General features: G+C 40.2%; 3 protein-coding genes across 3 annotated transcripts; 1 reads left to right on the top strand and 2 right to left on the bottom strand.

The window, feature by feature from the left end:
* Positions 1–485: 485 nt before the first annotated feature.
* LOC135710707 (inactive peptidyl-prolyl cis-trans isomerase shutdown-like) lies at positions 486–2,003 on the bottom strand. Its single transcript, XM_065233353.1, has 2 exons — positions 1,923–2,003; positions 486–1,864 (listed from the first exon to the last, which is right to left on the bottom strand). Exons 1-2 carry the CDS (start codon positions 1,958–1,960, stop codon positions 574–576), a joined length of 1,329 nt encoding a protein of 442 aa, XP_065089425.1. The 5' UTR covers positions 1,961–2,003; the 3' UTR covers positions 486–573.
* A 224-nt stretch (positions 2,004–2,227) lies between these two features.
* On the top strand, positions 2,228–4,448 carry LOC135710706 (uncharacterized). The gene is made up of 2 exons (XM_065233352.1): positions 2,228–2,267; positions 2,332–4,448. The coding sequence occupies exons 1-2, from the start codon at positions 2,242–2,244 to the stop codon at positions 4,436–4,438; spliced, it is 2,133 nt and encodes a 710-aa protein (XP_065089424.1). The 5' UTR covers positions 2,228–2,241; the 3' UTR covers positions 4,439–4,448.
* A 63-nt stretch (positions 4,449–4,511) lies between these two features.
* On the bottom strand, positions 4,512–5,612 carry LOC135710705 (UPF0598 protein CG30010-like). The gene is made up of 3 exons (XM_065233351.1): positions 5,413–5,612; positions 4,877–5,084; positions 4,512–4,810 (listed from the first exon to the last, which is right to left on the bottom strand). Exons 1-3 carry the CDS (start codon positions 5,539–5,541, stop codon positions 4,512–4,514), a joined length of 636 nt encoding a protein of 211 aa, XP_065089423.1. The 5' UTR covers positions 5,542–5,612.
* Between the last annotated feature and the right edge of the window lie 10,968 nt (positions 5,613–16,580).

The following is a 16,580-nucleotide window of genomic DNA, read 5'->3' as shown; positions in this document are numbered from 1 at the left end:
CAAACGAAGTGACAGACGACTAACTGGCAAAGAAATCAATTAAAATAATGTGGTTCGCTGTAATAGAATTTTCTTAGAAGCTTTTGCCATCATCCACCAGATGGGATAGTATTTTTGTTTTGATTTGAACGTAGTTGGTTTTGTGTGCAATATGATCTTTGACAGTGTGCAAAGAGTGTATAATTTTGTCATTTTTTTTATGCATTTCAGTTTAGAGTAGAGTGAAAGAGATAGAACCAAAACATTCTAGTACAATCCATTAGTAGTGTTGCCATGTGGTACAATCCAGTAGTAGTGGTGTTGCCATGTGGTACACTGAAAAATTGCAATAGCAGGTGCGTCACCAAAGTTTTCGAGCTGCTCCGTCTGTCACTTCGTTTGTGGTACTACCAACTACGATACTTTTAAATTGTCCGTTACATGCTTGTTCGATGAAAAACTTGCGAGAGTTATGTCTGTTTGTCTGTGTTTAAATGTTATCTTACTTTAGTCCATGTAATTCATATATTTATCATTCAAAGTAAAAGGTACAAATCAAGTTCGAATTACGCTCCATTGCTCCGAACAACCGTTTCACTTCTCATTTTCTCCCCCGACTGTTTTCTTCTCGAGTCGGTAGAAATCCTTGCTGTTCTCCTTGTGCAGATTCAGCTTCAGAGCGAACCCATCGGCCAAATCCTGAATCGTATCCATCTCCTTGCTGGTCAACCCTTCCGGGAGGGTAAGCTGTTTGCTTTTCTCGTCTTCCACAAATGCCTCCAGCGTTTTCGTCATCGTTTCCGTAAATTTGATCTGCTCGTCGGTTTGCCGCTCGTCCTTGCGTTCTTTCAAACCGAAAGCACGCGCACATATGGTTCGTTCTTCCTGTCGATGCTTTTCCCAGCGTTCGTTTAAAATTTTCAACTCCTTTACGATGTCCTTGTTGGTCGGTTCCAGTCGCTGAGCTTTCAACAAACTGGTCTTGGCACGCTGGTATTCTCCCAGGTTCATCAGGGCCCGTCCCTCGTGGAACAACGGTCGTGACATACGATCAATATTTCCGAGACGACGGATTTCGTTGATCATCGAACAGGCCCGACGAGGATTTTCCTTTTTGTTGTAGCAAACGGCCAGGCTCGTGTACAGCGAAATCAGTGTTTCGGTTTGCTCTTTCTGTTCTTCCTCGTCCTTCACGTTGCACCGTTCCAGGAAGTTGACGGCTTTGTGGTAATCGTTGATTGCATTCGCAACCATGTTCCGCTTGAAGAAGTCCTTGGCGTGAGTCCTGGTGTCGGTAACTTTCTGCTTCACCACAGCGTAGGTCATTTTCTCCTCTTGGGTCAGTTTATCCAAGGCCTCTGCATCACCTGGATCGGTAAAGCTAACCAGCTTCACGATAAACAAGGCGTCAGCTTTGGGTTTGATCCGTGGTTTGCATCCCAGTTCACCAAACAGAACCTGATATCCGATCACGAATTGTGCCTCCTCGCTGGGTTTCATGGACTTGACCGCTTCCTCCAAACCTCCGACCACTTCGTCTTTGCCGATGGTGAATGTCTTGAATTCGCCACGCATCGAAGTGGAATCGAACGCGTACGTCTCGCTCTCAAAGTACCCATTGTAATCGATTGTGACCCGGGCGCGATCCGGAACCAGCTCTTCACCAACACCCTGCTTGGTGATGCGTTTGTACACAAACTCCGACACCATAAACATTTGCGCACGCAGCTCATCGAAACTCCTATCCCAGGGGCTCATTATCTTCCGGTGGGCATCCTCGTCCTCGTCGGCACTGCCGTAGTCGTCTTCCATGAAGAACTCCCCCCCGTGGTCGTTGTACTTTGTGCTGATCTGAAACTGGGCACCATGTTCGCCGAGCAAATCGCTGGAAGATGGAGGAAGGGGTGGAAACAGTTTTTCGATGTACAGTTGAAAACTATTACCTGATGTTCAGCGCTTCCTTCAACACTGATCCGTCCATTGTTTACAGGTTCTAGTGGAATTTAACGCGTAAATCACTTAAAAGCTGAGTAAGCAGAAAAAAAATGGTTCAATCAGCTTTGTCCGGTAGCGTGGTCGGTTCTCTTTTGTTATTTACTTCGTCTTCGTAAAAAAGTGACAAACAAGTGCGCCGAAAAAGATTTGTTCGATGCAGAATCCAACTTCGTTGTGGAGTGAAACGTTTCTGAAGGTTCTCGAGCTTGCTGCCTTTGTATGCCAAGTGCAACAGAAACAAAAACATCAAACGGTGCGCGCTGCACCATGGACGCATACCGGAATTTAGAATGGTAATTTTCCATTCATTTATCACTCTTATTTCACCAGTTAATAATAAATCTCACCCAACCGTAGGTCCAAACAGAACCGGCGTAGCGAACAGCGATTGCTGGAGTACTTTTCCGTCGATTTTTCCCAATACGAAGAGGACATCTTCAATCTGCACATTAACGAAGTCGATGCGGTGCACCAACTGAACGATACGTTCCGGGATGACAATGCGGTGGCCTTGGAATACCCAGTAGATCCGCGAACCGGCATGGAAGTAAGGCAGCTGGATATCGATACAACCAAGGGTATGAGATTGTACGATAGCTTTCCCAGTGGGTCCATGCTGACGAGGGCCGAACACCAGCACTGCTTGATGGTTTTGAACAGAAAGAACATGAGACTCGGGTTTGAGAGTGCCGAGGATCGGGAAGCTTTACACAAGTATTACGCCCTGAAGAAGAAACTGGGCAAGGAGCCTTTGCTATATGCAAGCTTTGTCAAGAATTACTTCAACAATCACTTGGTCTGTAGGAAAAGCACGATCGAGAAGGATTTGGACGATTTAGTCGTTGCTATCTGGAAGGGAAAGGCCGGCAATATGTTGAGCGAGATCTCCAGTAGAACATATATATTGAGTACGGCAGTAATGTGGCTAAACTACAAAAGCCATGAACAAAATGTGCAATTTGAGCCCGTGTCCGAAAATGTGGTGGAGCATGGAGTTGTGAGGAATATTTTCACCGAGAATTTGCTACAGTGTAAAACTCTGAAGCGAAACAAACGAGTTTTGGACAATTTTTTCAAGGATCAACATTTTTCGATGCCGATGAATGATGCTGTTCAGGTTGATACAGTACTGAAGCAAGACGAAGACGTGAGGTTCGTAATCGATTCGGGGACACTTTGTCATCTGTTGGACTGTGCAAGCAATATGGACGAGCAATGGATGGTGCCTTTGCGAATTGAGACGGTTGAGCATCGAAATGTAATTCTTATTGGGAAGAAGTTTCCCGCAACGAAAATGTCCACGCACGCGAGAAACGTAAAAGCGCACAAGTATCTAGTGAGAAGCTTCATGTCGATTACCAAAAAAGAGGCAACCCATGGTTTGGATAAGAAAACGGAGGAACGAGATGCCAAATGCTCCAAAGAAATCGACTACAAAGTGGTAGAGTTCGATGAGTATCTTCGTTTGATCGATGCGAAATCTAAAACGCAATATCATCCTCATCGAAACAGCCGTCTTCAATTATGGAAACTACAGGATGGAGATGATCAGTATAGGTTCCTGATAAGATCCCGAATGGATTGCTACGAATCTCTGCGTAAGATGAAATTCTACATAAATATATCGATCAAACTGGAATATCAAGCAGAGTTCGGTGCTGAGCAGATGACCAAGAGTGAATTGATTCGAGAATGGGTTCGTCAATTCCTTAGGCCCAATTCCAGGACACTTCGGCTTCGGATCAACGTGGTCACTCATGCCATCCTCTCACACCATTATCTGGAACTGAAGGACATCGAAGAGGCGTTGAAACGAACGTACGACATCGAACCAGCAAATCTCATTACAAACCTCTGGCAAACACTGAAGCTCCTGTTGAATTTCCCTCCTGGAGAGCACATAATGCACCACGATATCAAAAACAAAGAAACCATCATGATCCTCTCCAGCGATAACATGACCAGCACAGTGGGTTCATCCATCGATCTGGGAGAGCTGTATTCTAACGTCGAATACGTACAACCAGCCTTGGAATCGTACCAGTGGATTCCTATCGACACATCTGTGATAACTCAACTGCATCGCGAACACACGCTTCTACCGTGCACTTTTCCTCATTGGAACAGCGTCCAACGCATCACTTCCAGGGAGAAATTCAAGCACAAACGTCCTGCTGCTGCACCACCACCTTCGGTGGTGAAAACTAAGAAGAAATCCAAACGTCGCAAACAGAAAGATTACGAGAAGAAGCTTCAAAAGAAAAATCAGAAGGTTTTCGTAAATGAGATACAGCAATCGTTGAACACATTTGCACCTTATGAGGGACCTTCACGGAGTAATGCCTTCATGACCAATGCAACGAAGAAGGACCCGACGGACCTGGTTAGCTTCGCCAAGGCACGGGAACCGTTCGATTATCAAGCGTACATGAAACAAGCAAGTGCGAAGAAAGAAGACCAATAAACTGTAACGAAACAAACTTTTTTCTTCCTACCAGTTAATGTCTAATTTATCACAAATAATCCCTGTTTGTGTGTTACTCTAACGTTTCACCCCGTTGGTTGATGTAGGTACTTTTCCACCATTCGCTATCCAGTTTGTGCTTTATCGAATTCCACGTGAAATGCGTTGGCGGTTGTTCTTCACCATTGAGGAAGGTAAAATGCCTGCTCAGCTCGATGGCCAATTTGGAACGGATCAAACCCACCGAGCCGTACCGTTCCGGTGCCGGATGGTACACGCGTCCACTGAGCGGAAACATACAGATCCGGTTGGGCTCCCATGGTACGTTCAGTAGATCTCCCGCGTGGGCGAATGCCAGCCGTTCTATGCCTTCTGCGAATTTTCAACATGCAATCATTACATAAATTCGATATAGTATCTCAATCTATCAAAACCTACCCGCATCCCGAAAAACGTGGGTGAACACAACGGGAACGTCATCGCAGCGGATGTAGTTCCGTTCGCGACCGCAGGGCGATACGAAGGGAAAGTGCTCTCGGTAGCGGTCGCCATCGTTCAGGCGCAGTCGCTTGAAGAAAAATTCCAGGAATTTCTTCTCCTTGAAGCAGGATGTGAAGTTTTTGATTCGGGCATCATCCAAGAAGAGCTGGTAGTGGAATATGAATTTTAAATATTTTTAACACGTATTTTCTATATTCGGCGTATATCTGGAATACGACAAGAAGTGAATTATATTCAGGTCTTCGTAAGTGTGACGAGAATTGCCTAATCATATACTATCGTATCTGAAAAACTGGCATTGTTTTTCGATGCTTACCGACAGAATTACTTTTTTCTGTCTGTTCTTAGCTCGAGGATATTTTATCTATTAATCAAAGGTTTCGTTAGGACGTTGGGGTCCAGTATTAGGATAATGCGAGTCTGGTCCACACTTGTCAGACGATCTGCTTGTTTATGCATTTCGAGTGGCTTACCATTCCTTCATGATCGATGTAGTAGAAATATTCGCGTAGTTTTGGTGCTGGCGATTGGCCTTGAACGTAGCTTACACCGGACGAAAAACTTCTTCTCGCTGCCGATATCATTAGCCGTTTAAAAATCATGTTCACCCTTAAATCAACTATTGACAAAAAATCTGCCCAGATTGAAGATCAGAAATTTTCACCATTGGATGTGTAGCCGCACTTTTGAACCAAAACAAAAATCATATGATTTTGTATGCCAATTTCCAATTTGAGGACGGATCTATGCCGGTGTATGCCAACCCGGGGGCAACTTGACAAGTCCAGTACATTTCCAGTGTACTCCGAAAATTTGGTGCTGGTGGTTCTGTCAAACTAACAAATTTCAGAAGTGTTATCTGAATAGGGCGAATGCAGATATGTGTATGCCAACTTCCAAGGTCACGTACACTGATAAAAATAGTATGGTATCACGTACCATTGAAATGTGTTTAATTATACCATGACAGCTCATAGTAAAATCAACCGATGTTTATTTCAATTCTATTATGTTTTTAACTTATTTACTATGCTCCCCATAGAATTTCATGTAGTATTATTAATAACATTCATGGTTAAAAAATACTTCAAATTTATCATGTTACCTTGAGAATATGGTAACATCAACAGAAATGCTGTTTGGTTGGAAAACAAAACCATTACTATTTCACTGCTCTGCTAACCGTGGTAATCACAGATTATTGCATGATCGCCATTTAAAAAAAAAAACTCATTCGACAAGTGCGTATCAGCGGGTATTTTTCAGGTTGCAGATAAAAGTGGCAGCTAAAGTTGAACTATTGGATCATTCCTGGAATCATTGTTGTTGTGGAGGTAAAACTCATTAAAGGTAAACAATTTTAAGTTAATGAAGGTTTATTTATGTGGAAGCAGACGAAATACCGGAACAGCAGAATTTTCTCGATCAGGAGCTTGATTCATCTGTTTATGTCAATTGGTAATCAGTAACTATTATTAAATATATAATTTTTAACATTAGATTTTTGACAGGCTTTGAACCATATGGAATAACGGACACAAACATGCACTTTGATAAAAGCGTCGTGATCTGACCGGCACCGCCTTCCTGCAATCCTGCTAAATCTCTGGATCAAATCACAACCATTGCTCAACCAGGACCATTTAGTGTGTGTATGTTGTGCAGAGTATTTCAAAATAAATAAATTATGAAATTTTTTATTTGATTGGAATCTACAAAGAGGTCGAAAGTCTCAAATCAATGCAATTTTATTTTTACAGTAGAAATTACTACATAAATATGGTTAACAATACTGTTCTCAATGGTAGTAGAATTAACTGAAATTTCGTTTACTACAACAATAATTTACGTTGTAGTTGATGCAATCATTTTTGTTTTTGTTTATACTAGAAGAATGGTTCACCGTACTACGCCAACGTTTTTGACGCAGCATGGTAACATCAACAACAGTTGTATTCATTTCAAATACAATATTCGTTCTACCGAAATTTAGTGGTATTTTGTTTTCATTTTTAACCTACGAAATAGTAGTGGTTACCATGGGACTGTTTTCAGTGTAAACAGTTTACTGACTGACTTCCAATGAGAGGTAAACAAGTGAGGCCCAGTGAATTTGTTTGACGTCACACTCTGCCAACCATTTAAATTACACAGAGAAAAAAAATTACCCTAAATTTAAGTTCTTTTGACGTTAGGACTACGTCTTTGATTTCTACATGGGGGTACACTTTGTGAAAACCGAAAATGGAACATGTAACAAATTAAGAAAGATTTTGAAAGTTAATAACTCAGCTGCCCCTGGTCCAATTTCAATAATTTTATCACCAATCGATCAGAAATATGGCTACGCATAGATAACAACGCTTCCGAATGAAAACTATTGAAAAACTGGTAAATGTCCAGCATTGTCCAAAAGCGTCGAATTAACTAACAAATCCACCAATCAGTGCTAACATTTGAAAACGGCGCAAAAGCCATTTGTAAACAAATGGTTTGTGGGCCCTTTACTCGCTACCCGAAGAAGGCCCACGCAAACCAACAGCATCGTCAGGAAGGGGAAAATTTCCCCTACCCGATGTTGCTGTTGTGTCGCGTGGGTGTACTTCAAGTAGTGAGTAAAGGGCCCACAAACCATTTGTTTACAAATGGCTTTTGTGCCGTTTTCAAATGTTAGCACTGCAATTACCTACATGCATATGCTGCTACCCCAGCACAGTCGTCAGAGAGTAGTAAGTAGACGAAACAAGTCGAAGTGGCATTCGCCTCCGATCGTGAGTCGCTGCGGGTTGGTTATCTATGCCAAGCGTGTCACCCTCGCTCCAAACGACATACAGCTCGACAGCCTCATCCGTGTTGAACACCCAGCTCAGAATTGATCAACCATCATTACAAAACGGTCCTTTTCAGGACCACCATAATTTTTTTAATAGTATTATTTGGACATTTGTCAAGGTCATCAGTTCCCGCAAGTAGCTAGCTATCAAGGCTCAACCTGGTCTCTATAGAAGGTGTGGAATTGTAGGCCCGAATGTATGTATTAGTGAGATTAATCATCGTCCGACCATTTTCCAGAACACGCTGGTAGGAAGTGTTAAAAATCCATATAGAATTTGAGAGAAGTGGGAATAATTCGCTTTGGGTGTATATTCAGTCCCCAGAAAGCCAATAAAATCAAATTTGTGAGAAAATTAGCTCTCACGAGTTCAATCTCTCGAAGTCCCTCCTTTTTTTTACATATTCTGCTCAAACGATACTTTCCGCCCCGCCCCATTAATTTAATTCGGAAGGAAATCCTGTGAGGGGTGAATTGAATGCTCTTTAATACCAAAATGCACAAAACTTAAAAATTCATAAATAACAAAAAAATCAAAATACACCTTTTAAAATCGGGTAGATGAATTGAAAATACTCAAGATGACAGTCCCTTGGATTCTCTTCATCAAGTTTCTCTTTGAAATAAATACTACAAATTTGATACGCCTACAAATAAAAAACGGTAAGAGTTAAGATAATTGATGATTGATCAATTAAAAGAACTAAATGTTCACATTTGTTCCGTCCACTAGCGGTCCTACGTCAAGCTTCCGTTCGTGCCCCTAGGCACAGATCCTTCTACTTTTTACTTAATTTTGGGTAATTTTGAGTTTTGCATCCCACTCTCACTTCTTGTTGTTGTCAAAAACGGAACGAGAGATTCGACTTTCTCATGACTATCGTTCAATAAGCTACTAGTGAGTATATGAGATATTCTCAAATTTGAGTCAATTTAACTTAATTTTTGGTAGTCAAATGTAAACTACTATAAGCGGTTTACTGAAAATTAGCTTATTGAACGGAACAAGGGAGATGAGTGAAAAGAACTTGATTTTGGGTAATTTTACGGTTCCGTGTAGGTTTTGCACCGTCGGGGTTAACCTCAATCTGTTGACAGTTCAGTGACAGAGAACAGACATCCAAGTCAAATTCCTAAAGTGTGTAAGAATAGAAATTTGAAACTATTTACGTGGACCTCGACGTGGACTTAGTCGTTTTTTTCTTGGGTAGATTTCCCGCATAAACGCGAACCATAAATTGACCTTACCGATAATGGTTATAAATTGTTTATAATCCCTCCTTAACTTTAACTGAAATGGTTTTGGAACCTTACATGAACGTTTGTGTGATAAAGTTTTAACCTTATGTATTATGGTTTTTAGGAAGCGGACCTTACAAATAATGGGTTGTTAAGAACCATTACCATTTCAAATTCTTGTTTTCTCCATACATTTTCGGAACGAGAACTATATTAGAACGTTTTTACTTATGGTTTGAGAACATTAATGGTTATGGTTATGGTAGTCAGTAAGGCCCATGAATGGTTTTGTAACATCGATCAACTTTATGTGGAATATATCGCGAATTAATCATGTTTTGTTGTTTTTTATATCATCCACATCCAGAGGGCCAGTCACTTTCGAATGTATGGGATTGTTAGGAAACCATTTGAAAATGCATGAACATTTTCAGTTTTTATTCATTACCGTCTTTATGGGCAGTTTTAGATGCACAAAAATTGCACGAGTACATTACTAAGGTTATAAGGTAAACACTCGTTTATTTGTTTCCTTCTGTGAAAGCATGTTAAGTCACAAATCGTGGATTTTCTGATATTCTCCATACTGCAAAAAAGATTTTCCTACCACTGAAGGGGCGACATCTCTCGGATCTTCAGTATAGCTACTACTCAAATCATATAATTAATTGGTTGCCTGTAAATTAATAATTATCAGTTCGCGATATATTCCACGTAAAGTTGAGCGATAATACAAAACGATTAATGGACCTTACTGACTACCATAACCATAATCATTCAAGAGCAAATTTTCATTATGTCGTAAGTAACATTCGCATCAATCCGAGAAAAATAAAGTTTTGTTTTGATGACCGAAAAGTTATTCCTATTTCCAAGTAAACACATATAATCTCATAGTGATAGCAATGTTTGACATATTTAGCAGGGTTTTAATCATACAAATGCAAATCGCTAGCTTTCATGGTGTTACCGCGAGGCAATTAATTTAAAACCAAAACCATAAGATAACCACATAGTTGCATCCCGTTTGCATAGCCCTAGCTGACGTTGATACCAAGGCCAAGAATATGAAATGAAAAGTAGGGCAAAAGGAGCGAGAGCTCGTTTTACATAATCTAACTGCAGTATTTACTTAGGAACGTTTCTGCGTTCAAGTAGGATAAACACGCCCACGCATGGCATGCTTGCGCATCTAGGTTACGTTTAGCTTTCCCTCTCTGTTTATCCTTAACGAAGGATATAATTATAATGTTTAAACGTTACAAATGTCTCATTCTTATTTGTAGAGCCATATCATATCTGAGTTACAAAAAGAAATAAACTTACAAGATAACCTGAGAAATCCCAGATCTGAGAGGGCATAGTATATAAGATCCAAATAACACAAATTTACCCTTTCAAGGGCGATCGAAATCCTAGCTAATAGAATAGGCAAAATTAGGTCAAAAGTCCGGTATTGAAAGGGATATGTAAAACCCTGGACGAACCAAGTAAAAGTTTTACATAATTATAAGTTGCTAATGCAACACGTAGCTGTAAGATCACTTTGTACAATTTTGTTGAATAAAATGAAGTTTCATAGGTTACTCCAGATTCTTCTCTTTTTTGAATCCGAAAGAACTTTCGGCCTAGAAGTGAAAACTTCTCTCCTTAACCGGGGAAAAAAGTAGCTCCTAGAATCGAGAAACAGTGTCTGACCTGAAAGCGAAAGACTCTCCCTAACCGGAGAAGAAAGTAGCTTTTGGCGGCGACATTTCATGGTGGCTCCAGAGAGGAATCTTGGAGGACGTTTTCCGACGTTTTGAGCCCGCGAACTTCCAGTCAGTCGAAATCTGACTGCAAAGAACCGCAAAGTTGGCGGTTTAAGTGGGCCGTTGAGCCAAAGTGTCAATCTGACAAAGTGTGGCGTTAAGCCAAATAGCAGTCAGTCGAAATCTGACTGCAAAGAACCGCAAAGTTGGCGGTTTAAGTGGGCCGTTGAGCCAAAGTGTCAATCTGACAAAGTGTGGCGTTAAGCCAAATAGCAGTCAGTCGAAATCTGACTGCAAAGAACCGCAAAGTTGGCGGTTTAAGTGGGCCGTTGAGCCAAAGTGTCAATCTGACAAAGTGTGGCGTTAAGCCAAATAGCAGTCAGTCGAAATCTGACTGTAAAGAACCGCAAGTTGGCAGTTCCAGTGGGCCTTTGTGCCAAATAGTGTGGCGTTAAGCCAAATAGCAGTCAGTCGAAATCTGACTGTAAAGAACCGCAAGTTGGCAGTTCCAGTGGGCCTTTGTGCCAAATAGTGTGGCGTTAAGCCAAATAGCAGTCAGTCGAAATCTGACTGTAAAGAACCGCAAGTTGGCAGTTCCAGTGGGCCTTTGTGCCAAATAGTGTGGCGTTAAGCCAAATAGCAGTCAGTCGAAATCTGACTGTAAAGAACCGCAAGTTGGCAGTTCCAGTGGGCCTTTGTGCCAAATAGTGTGGCGTTAAGCCAAATAGCAGTCAGTCGAAATCTGACTGTAAAGAACCGCAAGTTGGCAGTTCCAGTGGGCCTTTGTGCCAAATAGTGTGGCGTTAAGCCAAATAGCAGTCAGTCGAAATCTGACTGTAAAGAACCGCAAGTTGGCAGTTCCAGTGGGCCTTTGTGCCAAATAGTGTGGCGTTAAGCCAAATAGCAGTCAGTCGAAATCTGACTGTAAAGAACCGCAAGTTGGCAGTTCCAGTGGGCCTTTGTGCCAAATAGTGTGGCGTTAAGCCAAATAGCAGTCAGTCGAAATCTGACTGCAAAGAACCGCAAAGTTGGCGTTTTAAGTGGGCCGTTGAGCCAAAGTGCAAATCTGACAAAGGTCAGATAGTGCGAACATTTGGGCTCGTCAAAGCCAAGTAGGCTTATAGCCAAGTGATCTGAAAAGTTTCAGAAAATCCGGACATCGGTGGAAGTGGACATGAACGATTTGCAAAAAGAAATTGATGAATTGGTCGAGTATTTCAACGAAATCGACATTCAGGTTGCAAAATTAAAAAAAGTAAAGAAATATAAAAAGTGGCTAAATGAACCCCTTCCAAAGGGAGTGTATTGTGTAAGCAAGGCGTTTCCAGTGACCTTGTGGCGCGGTACCGATAAAGAAAAAGTGTTCCGGCAACATATTAGCAAATTCACTTTACACCACGCCACAAAGAAGTAGCTCAAGCCAGAGTAATAAAACGCCGCACTTTCCCACGGCTGAAGGCCAGAAGCAGACCACAAGCAACAAGGCTACAAGTTCATCAAATCCGGACTCCCACGGCTGAAGGCCGAAAATATCACAAAAGCTATAGGCCAACCGAAATCCTAGAAGGACGTCCAGTGGCAAGGAGCAGACCAATGGCGAGCTGTTAGGCCATTAATATCAACAAAGTTCAAATTAAAGTGTGAGTAAAATCAGAGTTGACGCTATTATATTATCAGGTAGAAATTTATAAATTAAAAAAAAAAAAAAAACAAGATGAGTGAAAAATTTGTTGTTAATAAAAACGGACACTGTCGTCTTTGTTTTGAGAAAGACGACAGTGATAACATGGTGGCCTGCGACGATTGCGATCGCTGGTTCCACCTGACCTGTGTAGGATTAGATCACATACCGAAGAAAAAAGAGCCTTGGACATGTACAAAATGTACTAAGATTAGAGTCTATTTGGCTACACAGGAAGAGCAAATACAAACTCTTCAAAACAGGAAAGAATACAAGACTAATGCAGATAGCCAAGTAGAAGCTTTCGAAGCGATCATTAAAAAAATTAATGGTATCAATGCTAGCGGACAAAACACAACGGAAAAATACATTTTAAGACAGTCATTACTGGAGTTGCCATATTTTGATGGAAACTTCAAAGCTTGGCCAAGATTTAAAAAAACATACCTCGAAACCACACAGCGGGGAAATTTTTCGGACCTTGAAAATTTACACCGTATACAGAAAAGTCTAAAAGGAGATGCATTGCGCGCGGTTAGCGCACTTCTTCTCGACTCCGATAATGTGGATTTGATAATACGAAAATTAGAGGACCAATTTGGAAGTGTAGAATTGGTTTATTCTGGATTATTGCAAGAGGTTCTTGCAACTAGAAATCCTCGTTTTGAAACCCCAAAAACAATGGTGGATTTCATCTCTGCAATTGGGAATTTGGTAATTAATATGACGTGTCTTGATCATAAGGAATATCTAAATGATCAAAGATTAATTAGAGATCTGGCGGGAAAATTACCCAATGGGCTGCATCAACAATGGTTGATGCATGTAAATGAAAATAAGACATTGTCAACTATATTAAATCCATTTATCGCTCCAACACTATGTGATTTCTATGAATGGTTAAAGCCCCAAGAAAAACTGGCTACAATGTTGATAGCTGATAAGGGGATTAAAAATGAAAAGTTTTCCAGATTGGAAAGACCCGATAGAGTGAACTACCACAGTACAGGGTATCCTAAGTGCCTTAAGTGTGGACAAAATCACCGATTAACAGGATGCAATGAATTTAGAGGATTGTCTTCCGAAGAAAGAAGACAGTTTATAATGAAGAAGAAACTTTGTTTTTCATGTTGCAATCCAAATCATCTATTAAAGAATTGTAGAGTAGCACGACCATGCAATATTGACGGATGTACCAGTAAACATAATCGATTGCTACATCCAAGAACTGATAAAAAAGAAAAATTAAGGAAAAGTTCTGAAACCACTATTGCGTCTGACAAAGTAAACTGTCACGTACAAAAACACAACATGGTGTATTATCAAATTTTGCCTGTTACTTTGAACAACGGAAAAGACAGTTTAAAAACTCACGTATTTTTCGATTCAGGTTCATCGGTAAGCTTAATTCATAATAGCGTAGTTGAACGATTGAATATTTCAGGATTTAATAAGCCTATGACTATAGCTTGGACAAACGGAGAGGTCCAAGAAGAAACTAAGAGTATGACCGTTCAAGTACATATAAAAGGTGAAAACGGGAAATCGTTTTTGCTTAAGGATTTACGTACAATTAATGAACTGGCTTTACCCATGCAATCTATTGATTCAAAACAAATACAAGAACAGTTCCCATATCTAAAGGGAATAGAACTGCAATCTTACGATAAGGCAGTCCCAACGATATTATTAGGATTACCACATGCATATCTCTTTAAGGGTATTGAAGAAAGATCGGGTGGATTTTCTGAACCTATTGCCAAGAAAACAAAGTTGGGATGGGTTATATTCGGTACCAGCCGAAATAACACCGAAAACAAAAATCATGTGTTTGTAATGAATGAGGTGAATGAAGAAGAAAAAACAATGAAGGAGATAATGGCAGATTACTTCTCTACAGAAGCCTTTGGCGTAAAGGTACCTCAGAGCGAATTAATATCAAAATTAGACGAACGCGCTCTAAAAATTATGCAAGAAACATGGAAACCAACTGATAAGGGTTACGAAATCGGCCTCTTGTGGAAAAATGATAAGGTCGAATTTCCAAATAGTTTTTCTACGGCTCTGAATCGCTTTCTGTTATTAGAAAAGAAATTAGAGAAGGATTCTTCTTTAAAAGAATGGTATAGTATACAAATTGATGAGTATGTAAGGAAAGGATATCTTAAAAAGTTAAGTCCTGATGAGTATATGATTGATACTGCGAGAACCTTTTACATACCTCATTTTATAACTATCAACCAAAGTAAACAACCGCCTAAACCAAGAATGGTATTTGATGCGGCAACTAAGATTGATGGAGTTTCTTTAAATTCACAATTATTAGCAGGACCTGACATGACAGAGTCAGCTCTTGATATAAAGATGAGATTTAGAGAAGGTCCAATAGCAATAACCGGGGATATTCAGGAGGCCTTCCATCAGGTGAAAATCAGAAAAGAAGATCGAGAATCACAAAGAATGGTATCTCGAAAGCAACCTAATACAAGATTGGACATCTATGAAATGCAAGTAATGACCTTTGGAGCTACTTGCTCACCAGCTTGTATGCAATTTGTCAAGAATGAATGAATGAAAGACCTAAAGCAGTTGAGGCTATAATTAAAAATCACTATGTAGATGATTATTTAGACAGCTTCAACGAAGTAAAAGAAGCTGTAAAAACTGTATCAGACATCATTCAGATACATGATAAAGCTAACTTCCGAATAAGGAATTTTATATCAAATTCGAAGTCCTGCTTGAAGCAATTACCAAATGATAGAATCTCTCCAATAAAGGAAGTGAAACTGGATGATAACGAAAATGTATATGAAAAGGTCCTGGGTATGTATTGGGACACGCAAAACGATAAACTTACATTTAAAATCAACATTCCCAATTTAGTAATGTTGGAACCGACAAAAAGACAAGTGTTGTCTTTTATTATGAGTGTGTATGATCCTCTTGGGTTAATCGCACATATAACAATCGAATCTAAAATAATAATGCAAGATTTATGGCGACGTGGTATAGACTGGGATGATAAAATTCCCGATGACATAAATAAGACTTGGCAAACCTGGATTAATAGATTGTCTTCCCTATCTAAGATAAAAATCCCAAGATGTTACTCTTATTTTAAAGGCGTGATACGTCGAGAACTTCATGTTTTTTGCGACGCCTCACTGAACGCTTTCGCTACTGTTATATATATGAGAACAGTAAGCAAAGACGGCATTGATGTAACGATTGTTGCTGCCAAATCAAAGGTTGCTCCCACGAAAATAATGTCAATACCTCGTTTAGAACTACAAGCTGCTGTATTAGGGACAAGATTATCTAATACAGTACAGAGAGCATTAAGACTACAAATAGACCAGGTTATATACTGGTCCGATTCAAAAACAGTCATAAGTTGGATCAAATCTGAATTAAGAAAGTTCAAACAATTCGTTCAATACCGTGTTAGTGAAATCCTCGAAAGCACCGTTGAATCACAATGGAAATATATTAGTTCAGCAGCAAACCCGGCTGATGAAGGAACTAAAGTAAGGCAATCGAAATCGTCTTGGATTGAAGGACCCGCGTTTTTGAAGCTGGACGAGAAACATTGGCCATCCGTGAATGGGGACAATCATAGTTCAGACTTAAGTCATGAAGAATTACGTCCCGTACATTCGATAAAGGGCATAAGCAAACCAAATTTAGATTGGCTGAACGTTAAATGGTGTTCGGATTGGGACCGTTTAAAGAGGTCTGTATGCATTACAATAAAATATATAGAGTGGCTTAGGTCTAAAACAAACAAAGAATTGAGATTCGATAAGACCATCAGTGCTGTTGATATGGAAAGGGCAGAAATTTTGCTGATTCTGAAAACTCAATGGGATGCATTTCCAGATGAGTTAACGGAACTCAATGTTAAACAGACGGTTGACAAATCTAGCAAAATACGAACGCTAACACCATTCCTAGATCAAAATGGTACAATAAAATCAGAAACACGATATAAGGATGCAGAGTGCGTTCCTTATGCGGCTCGATATCCTTACATACTTCCAGCAAAGCATCATGTAGTTGATTTAATATTGAAAAATCAACATGAACAGTTTAAACATAAAAAAATGAAGGCTACGATAGCAGCAGTGCAACAAA

This window comes from Ochlerotatus camptorhynchus, unplaced genomic scaffold, assembly GCF_037179485.1.
Source record: "Ochlerotatus camptorhynchus isolate MF236.1 unplaced genomic scaffold, CSIRO-AGI_Acam_v1.1 ptg000401l, whole genome shotgun sequence".
NCBI lineage: Eukaryota > Metazoa > Arthropoda > Insecta > Diptera > Culicidae > Ochlerotatus > Ochlerotatus camptorhynchus.
The sequence above is the reverse complement of the archived record's forward strand: the minus strand, read 5'-3'. Positions and strand labels throughout refer to the sequence as shown.

Excerpts from the sequence above, each read along its gene's own strand:
- LOC135710707 (XM_065233353.1), bottom strand. The coding sequence starts at position 1,960 with ATGGACGGATCAGTGTTGAAGGAAGCGCTGAACATCAG. Across the intron at positions 1,865-1,922 it reads AAGGAAGCGCTGAACATCAG|CGATTTGCTCGGCGAACATG; the intron begins GTAATAGTTTTC and ends TCCATCTTCCAG.
- LOC135710706 (XM_065233352.1), top strand. The coding sequence starts at position 2,242 with ATGGACGCATACCGGAATTTAGAATG. Across the intron at positions 2,268-2,331 it reads GCATACCGGAATTTAGAATG|GTCCAAACAGAACCGGCGTA; the intron begins GTAATTTTCCAT and ends ACCCAACCGTAG.
- LOC135710705 (XM_065233351.1), bottom strand. The coding sequence starts at position 5,541 with ATGATTTTTAAACGGCTAATGATATCGGCAGCGAGAAGAAGTTTTTCG. Across the intron at positions 5,085-5,412 it reads ACATCGATCATGAAGGAATG|CTCTTCTTGGATGATGCCCG; the intron begins GTAAGCCACTCG and ends TTCCACTACCAG. Across the intron at positions 4,811-4,876 it reads CCACGTTTTTCGGGATGCGG|AAGGCATAGAACGGCTGGCA; the intron begins GTAGGTTTTGAT and ends GAAAATTCGCAG.